This window comes from Scyliorhinus torazame, unplaced genomic scaffold (assembly GCF_047496885.1).
Source record: "Scyliorhinus torazame isolate Kashiwa2021f unplaced genomic scaffold, sScyTor2.1 scaffold_459, whole genome shotgun sequence".
Lineage (NCBI taxonomy): Eukaryota > Metazoa > Chordata > Chondrichthyes > Carcharhiniformes > Scyliorhinidae > Scyliorhinus > Scyliorhinus torazame.
This window is the reverse complement of record NW_027308186.1, coordinates 43283-63135: the sequence shown is the minus strand read 5'-3', so window position 1 is coordinate 63135 and position 19853 is coordinate 43283. Positions and strand designations below refer to the sequence as shown.

Below are 19853 nucleotides of genomic sequence, written 5' to 3'. Positions count from 1 at the left end.
AGGAAATTTGATTTTAGGAGGGGACTGCAATACGGTGCTGGACCCGGGGCTAGATAGATCCAGCTCAAGGACTGGAAGAAGGCCGGCAGCGGCCAAGGTACTTAAGGGGTTTATGGACCAAATGGGAGGAGTGGATCCATGGCGATTTCTTAGACCCAGGACTAGGGAGTATTCCTTCTTCTCCCACGTCCATAAAGTGTACTCCCGGATAGATTTTTTTGTTCTAGGAAGGTCGTTGATCTCTAGGGTGGAAGAAGCTGAATACTCAGCCATAGCGGTTTCGGATCATGCCCCACATTGGGTGGACCTGGAAGTAGGAGAGGACAGGGAGCAGAGAACACTCTGGCGATTAGATGTGGGACTGATGGCGGATGAGGGAGTGTGTGCAAGAGTGAGGGGGTGTATCGAGAGATACCTGGAGGTCAATGACAACGGCGAGGTCCCTGTGGGAGTGGTCTGGGAAGCACTAAAAGCGGTGGTCAGAGGAGAGCTGATTTCTATTGGGGCCCACAAAAGGAAAACAGAGGCCAAGGAAAGGGATAGATTACTGGGGGAGATTTTAAGGGTGGACAGGGAATTTGCAGAGACCCCTGAGGAGGAGCTGTACAGGGAGACGAGACGACTCCAGACCGAGTTTGACCTTCTGACCACCAGAAAGGCGGAGGTACTGTGGAGGAAGGCACAGGGGAGGAGGTATGAATATGGGGAAAAGGCCAGTCGCCTGTTGGCGCACCAACTGCGAAAGAGGGCAGCAGCGAGGGAGATAGGAGGAATTAGGGATGAAAGGGGAGACACCGTGCGAAGGGCAGGAAAGATAAATGAGGTGTTTAAGACCTTTTATGAAGAACTGTATAGGTCTCAGCCCCCAGAGGGAGAGGAGGGGATGCGGCAGTTCCTGGACCAGTTGAGGTTCCCGAAAATGGAGGAGCAGGCGGTGGCAGGCCTGGGGGCGCCGATTGAGGTGGACGAGGTTATTAAGGGACTGGAAAGCATGCAAGCAGGGAAGGCCCCGGGGCCAGAGGGGTTCCCGGTGGAATTCGACAGAAAATATGTGGACTTGTTGGCCCCGTTGTTGGCGAGGACGTTCAATGAGGCCAGGGAAGGGGGGACACTACCCCCGACAATGTCGGAGGCGACGATATCGCTAATTTTGAAGAGGGATAAAGATCCGATGCAGTGTGGGTCCTATAGACCTATTTCACTATTGAACGTGGACGCCAAACTGCTAGCAAAGGTGCTGGCATCGAGGATAGAGGACTGTGTCCCAGGGGTGGTGCACGAAGACCAGACAGGGTTCGTAAAAGGGAGACAATTGAATGTTAACGTGCGACGGCTATTAGGGGTGATAATGATGCCCTCAGTGGAGGGGGAGGCAGAGATAGTGGCGGCAATGGACGCAGAGAAGGCATTTGATAGGGTGGAGTGGGAGTATTTATGGGAAGTGTTAAGGAGGTTTGGGTTTGGGAACGGATTTATTCGCTGGGTTAGACTACTTTATGGGGCACCAACGGCAAGCGTAGTTACAGGTCGACATAGATCGGAGTATTTCCGATTATATAGGGGAACAAGACAGGGATGCCCGCTGTCTCCATTGTTGTTTGCGCTGGCAATTGAACCTCTGGCCATGGCGCTGAGAGACGCCAGGAAATGGAGAGGGGTGACTAGAGGGGGAGAAGAACACCGAGTCTCGTTATACGCGGATGACCTATTGCTATACGTGTCGGACCCAGCGGGGGGGATGATAGAGGTTATGCAAATCTTGAGGAGGTTCGGGGAATTTTCGGGGTATGGGTTAAACATGGGGAAGAGTGAATTATATGTGATACATCCAGGGGACCAGAGTAGAGAGATAGAAGGCTTACCGCTCAGGAAAGTGGAAAGAAACTTCCGATACTTGGGGATTCAGGTCGCTAGGAGCTGGGGAACCTTGCACAGACTTAATCTGACACGGCTGGTAGAACAAATGGAGGAGGACTTTAGGAGGTGGGACATGCAGCCTTTATCGCTGGCGGGCAGGGTGCAGGCAATTAAGATGATGGTCCTCCCGAGGTTCTTATTTGTATTTCAATGTCTCCCTATTTTAATCACCAGGACCTTTTTTAATAAAATAGATAGGAGCATTACGAGCTTTGTGTGGGCAGGGAAAGTTCCGAGAGTAAGGAGGGGGTTCCTGCAGCGCAGTAGGGACAGAGGAGGACTGGCACTACCGAACTTGGGAGATTATTATTGGGCCGCCGATGTGGCAATGATACGTAGATGGATGATGGAGGGTGAGGGAGCGGCGTGGAAAAGGCTGGAGAGAAGGTCCTGTAAAGGGACGAGTCTAGAGGCGCTGGTGACGGCGCCGCTACCGTTCTCACCGAAAAAGTACACCACAAACCCGGTGGTGGCGGCAACACTGAACATATGGGGACAGTGGAGGCGACAGAGAGGGGTGCGGGGAGCCCTGGTGGGGTCCCCTATCAGGAACAACCATAGGTTCGCCCCAGGAAGAATGGATGGAGGATTTCAGAGCTGGTACCAGTTGGGAATTAGGAAGGTGGGAGATTTATTCATAGATGGGACTTTTGCGAGCTTGGGAGCACTGGAGGAAAAGTATAAGTTACCCCGGGGGAATTTCTTGAGATATATGCAGGTGAGGGCGGTTACTAGACGACAGGTGAGGGAATTTCCGTTGCTCCCGACACAGGGGATACAGGACAGGTTGCTTTCAGGGGTGTGGGTCGGAGAGGGCAAGGTGTCAGAGATTTATAGAGCGATGAGGGAAGAGGGGGAGGAGTCGGTGGGCGAACTAAAAGGAAAGTGGGAAAAAGAATTAGGGGAGGAGATAGAGGAGGGTATGTGGGCTGATGCCCTAAGCAGGGTAAATTCCTCTTCCTCATGTGCCAGGCTTAGCCTGATTCAATTGAAGGTGCTACATAGAGCACACATAACGGGAGCAAGATTGAGCAGGTTCTTTGGAGTGGAGGACAAATGTGGGAGGTGTGGCGGGAGCCCGGCAAACCATGCACATATGTTTTGGGCGTGCCCGGCACTGGAAGGGTATTGGAAGGGAGTAGTGACGGGAGTGATTTCGCAGGTGGTGAAGGCCCGGGTCAAACCAGGCTGGGGGTTAGCTCTATTTGGAGTTGCGGAAGAGCCGGGAGTGCAGGAGGCGAAAGAGGCCGATGTCGTGGCCTTTGCGTCCCTCGTAGCCCGGCGGGCAGGATCCTACTCATGTGGAAGGAGGCCTGGGTAAACGATATGGCGGGGTTTATTAAACTGGAGCAGATAAAGTTTGCCCTGAGAGGATCGGCTCAAGGGTTCACCAGGCGGTGGCAGCCATTTCTCGACTACCTAGGGTAACGTTAGAGGGAAGACGGATGACCAGCAGCAGCAACCCGGGGGGGGGGGGGAGGAGGAGGAGGAGGAGGAGGCAGTTGAGTATAGGGCAATAGAGAACGAGGTTTTGTTAGTTGTATATTATTACTACTATTATTATTATTGTTAAAAAGTTTTAAAATTTCTGTTTTGTTACTGTTATCGTTTCGCTTGTTTTGTAAGCGGGAAAAATGTTGCTGAGGGAAAAAAATTTCAATAAAATATATTTTAAAAAAAAGAAAATAGATTGGAGTAAACAAAATGGAAATATATGAAAAAGATGACATGAGCTTCTATAAGTATGTAAATAGATAACAAAAGTCAATATGGGTCCTCTAGAGGCTGAGATAGGAGAAATTATAATGGGGAAGGAACTGGCAAAGATGTTAAACAAATATTGTGGGCAGGATTCTCCAATTGCTGATGCCAAAATCACTTCAGCGATTGGCCGGAGAATCCGATTTTACGGCAGAACCGGGGCGGTGCGTTTTTCGGACGCTCCGTCCATTCAAAAAGGGTGCAATCACTGAGTACACCGCACACCGTTGGGATGGCCTCATTTGAGGCCCTTCCCCGATGCTCCGCCCCCAATGGGCTGACTTCCCCACGGCGTCGGTCACGTGTCCTCAGTTTTCGGGGACCTCGCATGGCGGCTGCAGACTGTGCCCAGTGCTGCCACAGTTGGGGGGGGGGAGGGGGGGGGGTGCGTTCCGCTGGCCGGGGATGCTTCAGCGGAGGCTGGGGGGGATTGGTGGAGTGTGGTCCGGTGATGGCGAGGTGGGGGGGGGGGGGGGGGGCGGTTACAGGGGGGTACTATCTGGCAGGCCGGGTCCACGCACGGCCGCGCCATGTTGTACGGCGCGGCCGCCGCAGGTCGCAGCTGTGCACATGCGCAGCCACAGACCAGGCAATTCTCCATCCGTACTGCAGGTACGTGGCGCGGCTGCTACCCCCTCGGTGTGGGTGCAACGTCGACCTGTTCATTGTAAAACTAGACACTTCCTCCGGACATGGCCTCAAAATCGGAGAATACAGCCTTGTATTCCTATATGTCTATATATGCCTATCCTCGCAGTAAGGCACAAAATAAAATCAGTAATAGTGGGGAATGAAGGGTCCAATGAGAGTGAAGAACTTAGTAAAGAAAAGGGAGCAGAGAAATTAATTCAATAGCAAGCCAACAAATCCTCTCGACCCGATGGCCTAGGGCTCTAAAAGAGGCGGCTGAAGAGGTGGTGAATGCAATGCTCCCGGTCTTCCCAAATCCCTCGATTCTGGAAACATTCCAGTGGTTCGGAAGATAGAAAATATGACCTTTATTCAAGAAAGGAGGGAGAAAGAAAACAGGAAACACAGAACAGCTAGCTTGACATCAGTCATTATTACAGAAGTGGTAATGGGATACTTAGAAAAAACATAATTGCCCCTTAGTGCCCAAAAAGGTTAGGTGGGGTTAATGGGTTATGGGGATAGATTGGGTGGAGTCAACAGTCTTATGAAAGGGAATCATGCTTGACAAGTCCATTAGAGTTCTTTCAGGATGTAACTAGCAAAGCAGGTAAAAGGAAACTAGTGGATGTCGTGCATTTGGATTTTCAAAAGATATTTAATAAGATGCTATATGAAAGGTTGCTGCACAAGATAAAATGGCTCATGGGATTGGAGAATCGCTAGAGTTGCTCGGGAGAATATAAACTAGTATGGCAGGTGGTGGGAACCAGAGTGTTAACTTAGAAGGTGTAATAACTGAAGGGGAAATAGAGAACAAAAATAAGAGACCAATATCACCCTGTTTGCACAAACGTAGTGGTTTGAAGTGTATTTTTAAAAAATATTTTTATTCTCCTTCTTCACATTTTCCTCAAAATTTACCCCCAACAATAAACAGTAACGTATACAGTGTCAAATCCCTTATTAACAACAACAATCCCATCCTCCCACCAACCCCCACACAACAGCCCGCATGACAATATAAGCATCAAATAAAAGAACCCCAAAAAGGAATCAGGAATCACCCATGGTCACTATTAACATATATTGTCCACCCGCCCAACCCACGCTAATATTAGAGGCCATCCAATCCCTGAAAGTGTACAAGGAATGACACCCATGAATTGTAAACCCCCCAGCCACCTCCCTTCCACTTCCCCTCGAAAACACCTCACCCAGTATCGGTCCCTTCCCCCAACTTTTCACCCCGGCTAGGCTAATTGAAACCTGTTCTACCAGGTCTGATGGCAGCAGCCCCTCCCCCCACTTCACTCCCGTTCACTGGCCGGCTTAAACCAGCCAGTGTGGAGGCCCCCCCCCCCACCCCGCCGGTCTCCTTCCTCCCTACCCGATCCCAGGAAAACAAAGAAATCCCCTTTAACACACACAACCCCAGCATAAACACACAAGCCCCAAAGAACCATCATTGCAAAGGAAAGTCCCAATTCTTACATGTCCAAATAGACAGCCTCGACTCATTTAGTATGTACAACAACATGCAGTGAAAAGATAAAGCTACATATGCTACATACTCTCCTCCCAACCCCCTACCCTCAGTACAAGACCAGTCCTCAGTCCCATTTCTCAATTCTGCCACAGCCCTTCTGCCTTCGCAAACACCTCCGCCGTTTCCACCGTCTCAAAATAAAAGTCTTTGGATTTGTAGGTCACCGTCAAATTAGCTGGATACACTATGCCGCACTGCCGCTTGCTGTTATATAGTGCCGCCTTCACTCGGCCGAAGGCTGCCCGCCTACTCAGCAACTCCACCGTAAAGTCCTGGTATATGCGTATACCAACTCCAGCCCACTGCACCTCCCACTTCTGCTTTGCCCAGCACTGGACCTTCTCCATCACGCAGTACCCACGGAAACAAACAGTCACTATTCTTGGCGGCTCACTCGCCTTTGGTTTAGGCCTCCACAACCTATGACCCCAATCCAGTTCATATCGAGAGGGATCTTCCCCCTCCCACAATAGTTCCGCCAATATCGTGGCAAAATACTCCGTCGGCCTCGGACCTTCCACCCTTTCGTGCAGACCCACGATCCTCAGACTGCCGCGTGGATCTGTTTTCCAGGTCTTCCATTTTGGCTCGCAGACCCTTGTTGTCTCTATCACCCTCCGCAGCTCCTTCCCCATCGAGATGAGTTGATCACTGTGTTGCGATAATGCCTCTTCCACTTCCTTCAGTGTCTCACCCTGCTCCCGCACCTCAGCCACTGCGTTTGATACCGCTGCCCTCACCGGGGCAATCGCCTTCTCCACCAACACTTTCAATACCGCCCCCATCTCCTTCCTCATCGCCTCCATGTGCTTTGTGAACTGTTTTTCAAGTTCCATGGCCATTGCCTCGGTCATCCTTTCTGCCATGAGCAGTGCAGCGTCACCCGGCGCCCCAGCCTCCGCCTTCTTTCCAGTTCCTGAGCCGACCTTTCCACCCACCGGCGGACCTTCATTAGCCCCCTTTTTCATGGTCGCTTTTCTTTGAGATTTGGACATCTCTCTTCTCTATGCCTTCCTGCCCTTGTTTAATCAAAAGTTGCTCCTGGGACGGGGCATCAAAACTCCGAAAAATCAATTCTCGGGCAGGAACCCTCCAACGTGCGGCTTCCTCCTACCCACCGCCACCGGAAGTCTTGGTTTGAAGTGTATTTGTTTCATTGCCAGAAGTATAGCAGGTAAGGCAGATGAACTTAGAGCACTGATTAATACTTGGAACTATGATGTTGTAGCTGTCACAGAAACATGGTTAAAGGAAGGACAGGATTGGCAGCTGAACGTTGGAGGATATAGATGATTCAGGAGAGATAGAGGGGGATGTGAAAGGGATGGAGTAACATTACTGGTTAAGGAGAATATTATAGCTGCACTGTGGGAGGACACCTCAGAGGGTTCATATGATGAGGCAATCGAACAGGAAGGGCGCAATCATAATGTGGGGGTTTATTACAGGCCCTCCAACTGCCAGTGAGAGATAGAGGAGCAGATAGGTAGAGAGATTTTGTATAGGTGCAAAAGTAACAGAGTTACTGCTAGGGGCTTGGATGGGGTAGAGTTTGTAAGGTGTATCCAGGAAGTCTTCTTCTCGCGGCTGGTTTAGCACAGGGCTAAATAGCTGGCTTTTAAAGCAGACCAAAGCAGGCCAGCAGCGCAGGTTCAATTCCCATACCAGCCTCACCGAACAGGCGCTGGAATGTGGCGACGAGGGGCTTTTCACAGTAACTTCATTTGAAGCCTACTTGTGATAATAAGTGATTTTCATTTCATTTCATTTGATGCAATATATAGATAGTCAAACGAGGGAAGGGGCAGTACTGGGCCTGGTATTGGGAAATGCATCTGGACAGGTGGTTGAGGTTTCAGTAGGGGAACATTTTGGGAGTAGTGACCATAAATCCGTAAGCTTTAGGGTACTTTTGGATATGGATGAGGGTAACCTTCGCGTTAAGGTGCTGAACTGGGGGAAGGCAAATTATAATAACATTAGACAGGAATTGAAGAATTTGGATTGGGTGTGGCTGCTGGAGGGTAAATCATCATCGGACATGTGGGAGTCTTTCAAGTCGATTAGGATTCAGGAAAGTCACGTTCCTGAGAGAACGATGGATAAGTATGGGAAGTTTAGGGAGCCTGGGATAACGAGGGATATTGTGAACCTCGTCAAAAAGAAAAAGGAGGCTTTTGTGCAGTCTAGAAGAGTGGGGACAGTCGAAACCCTTGAGGAGTATAAAAAAAGTAGGAAGGTAGTGAAGCGGGAAATTAGGAGAGGTCATGGAAAGTCCTTGGCATGTAAGATTAAGGTGAATCCGAAAGCTTTTTATTCATATATAAAATGGAAGAGGGTGGCCAGGGTCAGGATTGGACCACTTAAGACAATGGAGGGAATCTATGCGTTGAGCTAGAGGAAATTGGCAAGGTACTAAATGAGTACATTGCATCAGTGTTAACCAAAGAAAAGGACTTTGTGGAAGGTATATCTTGGGTAGGGTGTATGGACAGTCTGGGTTAGGTTGACATCGAAAAGGAGGTGATATGGGTGTTTTAAAAGACATTAAGTTGATAAGTCCCCTAGGCCTGATGGGGTTTACCCCAGAATACTGAGGGAAGCAAGGGAGGAAATATTTGGGGCCTTACAGACAACTCTGTAACCTCATTGGCTACAGGTGAGATCCCAGAGTACTGTAGAATAGCTAATGTTTAAGAAAGGCAGCAGGGATAATCCAGGAACCTATAGGCCGGAGAGCCTCACGTCAGTAGTAGGTAAATTATTGGAGAGAATTCTCAGACAAGATTTATACCCATTTGGAAACAAATGGACTCAATATTTTATTTAAAATAATCTTTTCAAGTAGGCTTACATTAACACTGCAATGAAGTTACTGTGAAAAGCCCCCAGTCGTCACATTCCAGCACCTGTTCAGGTACACTGAGGGAGAATTTAGAATGTCCAAATTACCTAACAGCATGTCCTTCGGGACGTGTGGGAGGAACCAGAGCACCCGGAGGAAACCCACGCAGACACAGGGAGAACGTGCAGACTCCACACAGACAGTGACCCAAGCTGGAAATCGAATCTGGGGCCCTGCCGCTTTGAAGCAACAATGCTAACCACTGTGCTACCGTGCCGCCCATAGCGATAAGCAGCATGGTTTTATGAAGAGGAGGTCATGCCTCATTATCTTTTTGAGTTTTTTGAGGAGGTGGCAAAGATGATTGATGAGGGGAGGGCGGTGGATGTTGTTTACATGGACTACAGTAAAGCTTTTGACAGTTGTGCCTCATGGCAGACTGGTAGAAATTACGAAGACACACGGGATCAGAGGTGAGGTGGCAAGATGGATATAGAACTGGCTTGGTCACAGAAGGCAAAGGGTAGCATTAGAAGGGTGTATTTCTGAATGGAAGGTTGTGACTAGTGGTGTTCCACACGGATCGGTGCTGGGGCCTCTGTTGTTTGTAGTATACATAATTCTCATCACCACACTACCAGAAGGCTTTGGAGAGGGTGCAGAGGAGGTTTACCAGAATGTTGCCTGGTATGGAGGGTGTTAGTTATGCGAAGAGGCTGAATAGATTCGACTGTTTTAATTAGAACAGGTTGAGTTATGACCTGATAGAGGTCTATAAAATTATGAGGGGCATGGATAGAATGGATGGGCAGGCATTCTTTCCCAGGATGGAGGGATCAGTCACCAGGGGCCATAGGTTTAAGGTCCGTGTGGCAAGGTTTAGAGATGTGTGAGGCAGGTTTTTTACACAGAGGATGGTGAGTGCATGGGACACGTTGCCAGGGGAGGTTGTGGAAGCAGATACATTAATGCCGTTCAAAAGGCATCTCGACAAATACATGGATAGGATGGGTATAGAGGGATATGGCACTGGGAAGTACTGAGGGTTTTGGCCAAGGGTGGTATCATGACCGGTAGCAGGCTTGGAGGGCTGAAGGGCCTGTTCCTGTGCTGTATTGTTCTTTGCAATATAATAGCTTGGATAGAGGATTGGTTAAAGGACAAAAAGGAAAGAAAATAGAGTCAGAGTAAAAGTGTGATTTTCAGATTAATAGGCTGGTCATGGTGCGTTACTGCACGGATCTGTGTTAATCAATGTTAATTACATAAATAAGGGACCAAATGCAATGTAACCAGGTTTGCTGGCAAAATAAAAGTTAAGTTGAAAATAGGCTGTAAGAAAGGCACAAAGGGTTGGATTTTTCCAGCAACAGCATGAAACCGAAGACAAGACCATTTCTGGGTGATGATGCTGCTCAAGTTCGTTGCGGGAAATCCAGCAATGTTTTGTGATAGGTGACCAATTAATGGTCCAATTATAGATGGCAGACATGTTTAGAAGGTAGAAAGGGTGGGCCCAACTTAAAGGACACCCATCAGTCACTTATGTGGCTGCAGGCATATTGTGCGCTAGCTGGCAGGGCCTCAATTTGCCAACTGGTAATCCTTCTGTGCCACAACCATTTTATGATACATAATATAATCACAAGTGAGGACAAGTGACAAGTCGAAGAATTTCCATTAAAGTGGCATTTGTCCTTGCTATTGTAACTGTAGCTGACTTCAAAATATTGGGAACATGTATCTCTCTTGTATATATAATGTAGAGTGGTGGTATCAATTTAGAATTTTGCTTAATTTAACTGATCATTAGCCAGACCTTGGGGCTTTAATAAATTGCATGCTCTTTAGTGATTTTTGGATCTTACATATTTTATCTTACACTTCACAGACTTGCACTGTAACATGTATTTGAGAAAAATGAAACAGGTTTAATGTTATTTTGTTCTGCAGGATTTTCAAATTGCTTACATATTGTGGAAGATATAAAATAAAATCTGTCCTCAACAAGCCCTGGTATCATTTTCGTTTGGGAGACAAGTGAACTGCATTGTGTGTCATGACAACAAAATATATAACAGAATCACAGAACATATCACAAAAGGCGGCCATACAGTCCATTGTGAAAGAGCTATCCAATTACTCAATAACAACCCTGTTCTATCCCCATAGTTACGCAAAGTTTTCCTCTCCAACTATGTATTCAGTTCACTTCTGAAGTTATTATTGAATCTGTTATTGAAACACAGCATTCCAGATCATAACTTAAAATGTTAATAATGCCACCGGTTCTTCTGCGAATGACCTTACAGCTGTGTCATCCTCCTGCCACTAGAAAAATTCTCCTTTATCAAAAGTGAAAATCCGGTGTTCTTAATGGTAACATTCTAAACAATAATTTCCAATAGTTACTGCTTACTTTACTTATCTTTTCTTTGTCAGACATTGTTTTCTCACCTGCATTGTAGAAGAGGTCAGGTCTTTCAAGAATGTCTCCTTCATGGATATATGTCTCTATCCCATCATCACCATATATGCAAGGCTCACTTTCATCCATCTGGCGGTTCTCTACCATTTCCAGCCACTGAGAGTTGTGCCAGCGAAACTTCTCACTTTGAATTTTTTTCGCCCATTCTTCATCATACTCCTGCCGAAATTTAAACATGTTACATGATTTGAGTGATGAGGTGGGCATCCTCAGACATATGTACTGTATGGACGTACCACATCCTGGAAGGGAGGGGGGTTAATTCCAACAGACTGTCTGTGTAAACATAAACACCACTTAACCTCTTGAACCTGTCAGGAATGCAAGGAGCTCATTTATCTTTTGCTGTTCAAAAATATTGCTTCATTTGGCAGAATTAATGGCTTGCTTTCCACAAAAAGGATCTCAGTCCTTTCTGGCTTTATTTTAACAATTTATCATTAAACAAAGAGTTTGAAGATTAGTGGTCCAAAGAAATCATCACCTTTCCCTTCTCTAAATGAAAGTCATCTTTCTCCCACTTTTCCCTGTTCAGCTAAGTCTTAGAACTTGAACTAAGTTAGTTAAATACGCACCAGAAAATATGGTTCCACCAACAACTTACATTTATATAGTAACTTTTACATAGAAGCAGGTCCCCAGGGGGCTTCATGCAAGTGTGACGAAAAATGGACGCCGATCTAAAGACATAAACTTTAGGACTGTTGACCAAAAGCTTCGTAAAAGATTTGGGTTTAAAATGCTTCTTAGGGGAGTACAGAGAGGTTGAGAGGTTAAGAGCGGGATTTCCAGAGCTTAGGGCCCAGACAGCTGGAGGCACGGCTACCGTTGTTGAGATGAAGTGATGAAGTAAGTACTGAATGCATAAGTAGTCAGAATTGGAGGAATGCAGAATTCCTGGATGGTTGTAGATCTGGAGGAGGTTACAGACAGGGGTGAGTGAGGATGTGAAACATTGAGTTCCATAGATGCAAAATAAATAGGTCTGTTTAAAAAGGAGCAACGGTATTGAGTATATGGGGAAAAGACAGGAACCCAGCTTTTAAATGATAATAGCTACCATGGCCAACACTGTAATGAGTAGATAAGCTCAGCATGGAGCAATTCCAATGATAACAGAAAAAGCTAGCAAAAGTCCTTGAGCCTCTATGCCTTATATATAAATATAATACTTTTACATCTGTTTTGAATCCACATATCAGGAAATACTGTCACTAATTTCTCTATTACCATTTAATTATATAGCATGTAAGTGTCATATAGCGCAGTAAAATGTCTTTCCAAAACTGTCAAACAAGCAGGAGCAAACCTGATTGCCTAAGTTGTATGACCTGACTTCCCCACATTTTCTTTTTAAATTCTCCACTTTGAGGAGAAATTCTTTCATTTTTCTTCGCATTCTGTCCCCTTTTTCCTTGGATGAATATCAAAATGAGAACTAATTCTGTTCGCTTGCTAAAATCTTTTCAGAAGGGTTCTGGAAATTAAATCAGTGAAAAGATGATGCAAGATCAAAAAAAGAAAATAACATAGTTAGTGTTCCTTGCATCAAGACAATCTGATGAGGTGGCTCCAACCTTCTTTATGGCCAGAGTCTGTATGTTATTTTGAAAGGTACTGGTGAAGTAGCACTTTGTGTAGTCTGTTTAAAGCCTCATTATGCTACAGGGGGCACACACCTTGTAAAAGAACATTCCTGGCAGCTGTTAGGGACTTTAAATACCAAAGATACAATCTGATTTCCATCAAAGTCAAGACGCACAACTAAAATATACTTGGGACTTCGAATAAGTGGATATTGGCCATAGATTGCCAACCTAACGGCAGCCACAATCAATCCCTAAAGGGAGAAAGCACCATTACCACGTGCAACATTATAAAATGTCACAAATCTTGCAATAATGTTTTAAAAAATCACATTATGCAATTTAATGTTTTTAAGATAGCAAGCCTGATGGGAAGACTTGCATTATGTGGAGTGAGGTTAAGAAATAAATATACAATATTTCACTTACATTATAAAAGGAGAATTATTCAGTGGCGAATAAGATATTACAAGTAAAGTTGAAGCAACATTTTAACAGATGCTGTTAACACATTCTTGCACATTATCAGAGAATTGACATTTAGAAATCTGTTTGCAGTTACACAGAAATCATCACTCATCAGTCCAATTAAGGTAAATCATAAATGAAACACAAGGCATGCAATAAAACATTGCCACATCTGCTAAAATTGCAAACTTTCTAAGTATGTTTTGCCTGCTTCCTCTCTTCAACACCTCAGTGTTCACGTCACTCGTTTGAACCATATCTATCTGATTAACAATCTTGTAGGACAAACAAACTACTCCCTCTGCCTCTCCTCCATATCTACTGATGGAAAACAGGTCTTCTTTCGCCTTTTTTTACATCTGGAGTTTGATACACTCGAGGTGAGGAGAATTTCATTCCCACAGCATCAAAAACACTGTCGTATATACACTTAACCCAAATTCAATAGCAGCAATTGATAAAATTATATATAATCACAATTCAAACATCTAATGTAATTAATGTTTGGCAATAGACATATATTAAAAGGACGAATGCTATGTGTAAAATGTGCATGGCCATAAAGATTGCTGGATAAACAATAAGCAACAGTGAAAGAAGCCAGAGAATGAACTGAATCAGGAATTTAGTTTCACTCATTCAATCAAACATGAAGCAAGATCTTTCCTCTCTAATGAATACATATAATTTAAAAACTGCAAATACAGATATAAAATGTCATTAAAAAAAGGAAAGATTAAGGGGAGTTCTTTGTTCCCCGTTTTTCTTTTAAAAAGTGCGACATAATATAATTAAAAAAGTTGAGTAAAAATGTCAATTTAATTGGTAGAATAGACATTTTAAGGGAGGTCCCCCTCCTCATTACATTGTTTCAGTGAAGGTAAAATGAGCACCACTGAGCAGCACCATAGGCAACAGCAAAAGCCATGACTTTAAGAAGCTGGAGATGAATAGATTGGGAACAATGTTGCTGGCTGGGAGTGCACATCACGCGCCAACAGTGTGGTTTTATTGCAGTCAGACAGCCTCAGAATGTTTCTTCGGTCAGTCTGAAGTTGCAGCTCTTCTGTTTCCAATGGAGTCATTCATAGATGCATGGAACACACCCATTAATCGAGCATTTGAACACAGAGAACCTGTTCCAGAGTGTCTATACTGCCAAGAAAATTCACAGTAAGAAGTCATACAACACCAGGTTAAAGTCCAACAGGTTGGTTTGGAAACACTAGCGTTCGGAGCAATGCTCCTTCCTCAGGTGAATGAAGAAGTGGGTTCCAGAAACATGTGTATAGACAAAGTCAAATATGCAATACGATACATTGAAGGCTCGTCTTTGCAGGTAATTAAGTCTACAGGTCCAGATGGAGCAACTGGAGAGGGATAATCACAGGTTAACGAGTTGTGAATTGTCTCAAGCCAGAACAGTTGGTAGGATTTCACAAGCCCAGGCCAGATGGTGGGGGATGAATGTAATGCGACATGAATCCAAGGTCCCAGTAGAGGCTGTACTCATTTGTGCGGAACATAGCTATAAGTTTCTGCTCGGCGATTCTGCGTTGTTGCGCATCCTGAAGTCCGCCTTGGAGAACGCTTACGCGAAGATAAGAGGCTGAATGCCCTGACTGCTGAAGTGTTCCTCTAACGCGTCATCGATGAAGATGAACAACTTGCCAAGGTCATCCCCACACACCCACTGCTCGTCTTCAAACAACCGGGCAACCTCAAACAAACCATTGTTTGCAGCAAACTACCTAGCCTTCAGAACAGCGACCACGACACCACACAACCCTGCCATGGCAATCTCTGCAAGACGTGCCAGATCATCGACATGGGTACCACCATTACACGTGAGAAACCACCCACCAGGTACTTGGTACATACTAGTGCGACTCGGCCAATGTTGTCTCCCTCTGTAGCCAGTTAAAATGGCTAACTCCTGACTTAGAATGGCCAACCCCGATTTAAAATGGCGAACGGAAAAGGCTGATGGGAAAATCAGCCAACAGGACTCAAAACAAGCAGCTGCAGGTAAAACTGTGTATTCGCCTCTGGGGAGGCCAGACAGAATCGTTATCTGCAGCCATCAGCATCACAAAATACCAGACATCTGAATATTAATTAGCGGTCCCCGGGAATAATGTGCAACAAATTAGACACACAAAGCCTACCCAGACTTTCCGGCGCCAGCAGGAGCCTACACAAAGAGAGGTGAACGACCACCCCAAAACCGCCCATCGATCAAGGAATCGCTCCAGCACTGGAGGATATCGAACCAAGTGATTGGGACAAAGTCCAATCACTTGGAACCAGGTACAGGGTCCACCCCGAAAGGCGGGAAGCCCCTGGGGACTATAAGAATAGGGGCCAAGTTCAAATCGACCCTTCTTCTCCTCTCCGCACCCTTCGAGACCCTTCTGCTGACCCTCTGCAACAACCGCTCAAATCGTAAGTCTTACTTCAACGTTCGCTACGAGATAGGCGCTCCTAGCTATCGACCTGTACCAGCTTCGAATCCCACAGGCTCAGAACCCATACGAAAGGCCATTCGTTTCCCAGACCTGGTGGGCCATTCCCAAAGTTAAGTATTGGCCTGTTAGTTGTAGGAGGTAGCTTAGAAGTAGAATTAATGTATAAGTATTGATTACTGTATATAATAAATGTGCGTTGATTTAACTCTTACTAAGCGGTGTGTTGGATTATTGATCATTACTCGGACGTGGCGGTATCAGAAAGATACCTGGCGACTCAAGGGCAAAGGTGATAGAACAAGAGCAATTAAACTAAGGCTAAAACGAGCAACATCTCATACGCTGCAAGAAAGGATGTCCCGAAGCGTGGTACATTGGCGAGACCATGCAGATGCTGCGACAACGGATGAACGGACAATGTGCGACAATCGGCAGGCAGGAACGTTCCCTTCCAGTTGGGGAACACTTCAGCAGACAAGGGCATTAAGCCTCTGATCTCCGGGTAAGCGTTCTCCAGCGCGGCCTTCAGGACGCGTAACAACGCAGAATCGCCGAGCAGAAGCTTACAGCCAAGTTCCGCACACATGAGTACAGCCTCAACCGCGACCTTGGATTCATGTCGCATTACATTCACCCCCCACCATCTGGCCTGGGCTTGCAAAATTCTACCAACTGTCCTGGCTTGAGACAATTCACAACTCTTTAACCTGTGATTATCCCTCTCGCCAGTTGCTCCATCTGGACCTGTAGACTTAATTACTTGAAAAGACTCGCATTCAAAGTATCGTATTGCATCTTTGACTTTGTCTGTATATATGTTTCTGGAACCCACCTCTTCATTCACCTTAGGAAGGAGCAGTGCTCCGAAAGAAACCTGTTGGGACTTTAACCTGGTGTTGTAAGACTTCTTACTGTGCTCACGCCAGTCCAATGCCAGCATCTCCACATCAAGAAAATTCACAATCCTCCTAATTTCTGGGAAAAAATTTACATGTATATGGTACATTCTTCTATATAAGGGGTGTATGCTGATATTCCCCTCGCCCAGTCTTTTCTACTGATGCAAATATTTAGTTACAGCTCCAATTTATTTTTACATTATGCAATCCATATTAATGAATTAGATGAGGGGACCAAGTGTAATGATTACAATAATTAATCCAAGTTTACTGACTATACAAAACTAGGTGGCAAGTAAGCTGTGAGGGCACAGTCTACAAAGGGATATAAAAACAAAGGTGAGAGGGCAAGAGTGTCGCAGATAGAATATTTTGATCCCAGACCAGACCCAAACAGTGGCTAGGATACTGGACCAAAACGCCAATTATTTAGTTTATTTTGTAAGACTGTGCAGGAAGAATACTTTGCTCCAGGAGTGATCGCACAAAGAAATAGGGATTTGGTATTTTAAAACAAAAGTTCATTTTTTTTTAAATTTAGAGTACCCAATTCATTTTTCCAATTAAGGGGCAATTTAGCGTGGCCAATCCGCCTACCCTGCACATCTTTGGGTTGTGGGGGTGAAACCCACGCAGACACGGGAAGAATGTGCAAACTCCACACTGACAGTGACCCAGTGCCGGGATCGAACCTGGGACCTCAGCACCGTGATGCAGCAGTGCTAACCACTGTGCCACCATGCAGCCCCTACAAAAATTCATTAACACAACATTCAACTCTTTAAAATCACACCTGAAAATAGCTTATAATTACTTCTCAAACAATATACTCAAAACAGTAAATACAATATCCATAATTACTATCTCTACTCCCAATTAAATAACAAGAAAGAAAAAAACATACTGCTCTCCATCCCACCATGGCACAAAAGTAATACTTGCTTTCCAGAACAAATTTGGTTTTTGTTTGAACCCCTGCAGACTCTGGCTGGATATCTTCAAAAAGCTGTTCCACATTGGTTGCATAATGGTTAGCACTATGGCTTCACAGCGCCAGGGTCTCATGTTCGATTCCCGGCTTGGGTCACTGTCTGTGCGGAGTCTGCACGGTCTCCAAGTGTCTGCGTGGGTTTCCTCCGGGTGCTCCAGTTTCCTCCCATAAGTCCCGAAAGATGTGCTATTAGGTAATTTGGACATTCTGAATTCTCCCTCCGTGTACCCGAACTGGCGCCATAATGTGGCGACTAGGGGCTTTTCACAGTAACTTTATTGCAGTGTTAATGTGAGCCTACTTGTGACAATAAAGATTATTATTGTTACTGTTTTGTTTCAGCTTCCCCCTTTCCCTCTGACAAGTCTGCATGGCTTTAAATATTATTAATCTTTTTTAAACTATCCAACTGTGAGGGCAAAAGACCTTTCTTGTGGTCTAAAGGGTTAGCCAGATCAGAACGCAACTGAAAAACCTTCACAAAAAGTCTGAATACCTTAACTCCACCCAGCAATGCCATCATCTCCCCAGTTTGAAACACATGAACTATCCAGGGACTCCACCTAGTCAAACAAGAGTCATTGACCAGGCTTTTTACTAGGGTCAATTTTACCTCTGGCTCCTAAAAGCTTTCTGGTCTTGCAAAACAAGACTACTACAGTTAAACACACTTTATCCCTGGCTGTTAACCCTTAAATGACCAAATGTTTACAATCCAACATACCTAAAATCCTGCATTGGTCACAATATGCGTGGACATTGGAGGTAAATCGTTTCGATGGGAAGAATAGAAAAACAAAATGTGAGAAACTATTAAATGTTGGTATTCAGAAGAATTTGGTGTCATTGTATGAAAAACACAAAAACAAAATATGGCAATGCTGAAAATTTGATAAGAACAAAAAAAAAATGCTGGAAATATTCAACAGGTTAGGCAGCACCTATTGAGAGAAATTAAATTAACGCTTCAGGTCAATGAGCTTTCATGAGAACAAAGTTCTGAACAGAAAGTTAACATGCAGGTAACGCAATCTATTCAGAAGACAAATTATGCTGGCTTTCAAAGCAAGACGGTTGGAGTAGAAGAGTAAGGAAGTCTTGTTCAAATTGCACAAGGTTTTGGAATGCTATATAGTTTTGGTGCTCATACCCACAGAGCATATATTTGTCTGAAAGGGTTGCAACATAGGCTCACTAGATCTGATTCCTGGGATGAGTGTGTTGGCCCATTAACAGAGATTGAGTAAAATGGATCTATATTCCAGAGAGCAAGAAATGATCTCAGTGTAAGTTACTAGATTCTGAAGGGGCTTGACAGGATTTTTGCTGAGAAGCTGTATCACAGTTGGAAGGTCCAGAACTAGGAAGTAAAAGAAAATAAAAGGCCGACTAATGGCAACAGAGATGTGGAGAAATTACTTCACTCAGGGCTGTGAATTATTAGAATTCTCAAACTCAGAGGGCTCAGTCATTGAGTATATTCAAGGCTGAGATCAGTAGACTTTTGGATGATACGAGCGAGAATCATGTGATATGGGGAACAGGCAGGAAAGTAGATTTGAGGTAGAGGATTGGCCATAATCGTATTAAATGGCTGAACAGTTTCAAGGTGCTATATGGCCTCTTATTGCGTATATTCCCTATTAGATTATTAAGCATTTTAGATTCCTGCATTGTGGAATTTTTATTATTGATGATAGTCTTGTCTCTGGATATTTAGTGCAAATCCTATGAACTCAATGGGCGCACAAGTTGCATAGCTTGAATCTTATAACAAATAAAATATATCAACGGTTTTCACATCCAAATCCTGTTCCTTACCTACTCAATACTGTTACTTTAAAGAATAAAGGGTTAAACATTGGTTTTGACTGGAACTATTACTAACTTCTCCAAGTTCAAAAAAAATATGTTTATTGAAGATTTTTCATTATAAACAAAGCAATATAAAACAATTAATTCACATTACAATGACAAAAACACAACAAACAATCAAAAGCACAAATTAACTTAATTCCCCAATATTAAGACGGTGACGAGGTCTTCAAAAAGGAAAATGAATGGCTGCCATCTTAGGTAGAACCCTTCCCCTGATGGTGTACTTGACTTTTTCCAAATGTAAGAATGACAGGAGGTCATCCAACCAAGCCGAGGAACTGGGCGGAGGACATCTCCACCCAAGCAGAATTAATCTCTGGGCTATTAACGAGGTTGAGGCAAGGACATCCACCTTCACCCATGTCCGCAGAAC

The 19853-nt window shown here is 44.9% G+C and overlaps 1 protein-coding gene across 1 annotated transcript in view; it reads right to left on the bottom strand.

Moving 5' to 3' along the window:
• Window positions 1–11968, bottom strand: part of LOC140406308 (kinesin-associated protein 3-like) — a 107086-nt gene extending 95118 nt beyond the window's left edge. The window contains exons 1-2 of the mRNA XM_072494420.1: window positions 11795–11968; window positions 11160–11349 (exon numbers count right to left, since the gene is read on the bottom strand). Of these exons, the coding sequence (XP_072350521.1) occupies window positions 11160–11349; window positions 11795–11842 (238 nt within the window). The 5' untranslated portion in view covers window positions 11843–11968. The remainder of the gene's footprint in view (window positions 1–11159; window positions 11350–11794) is intronic.
• Between the last annotated feature and the right edge of the window lie 7885 nt (window positions 11969–19853).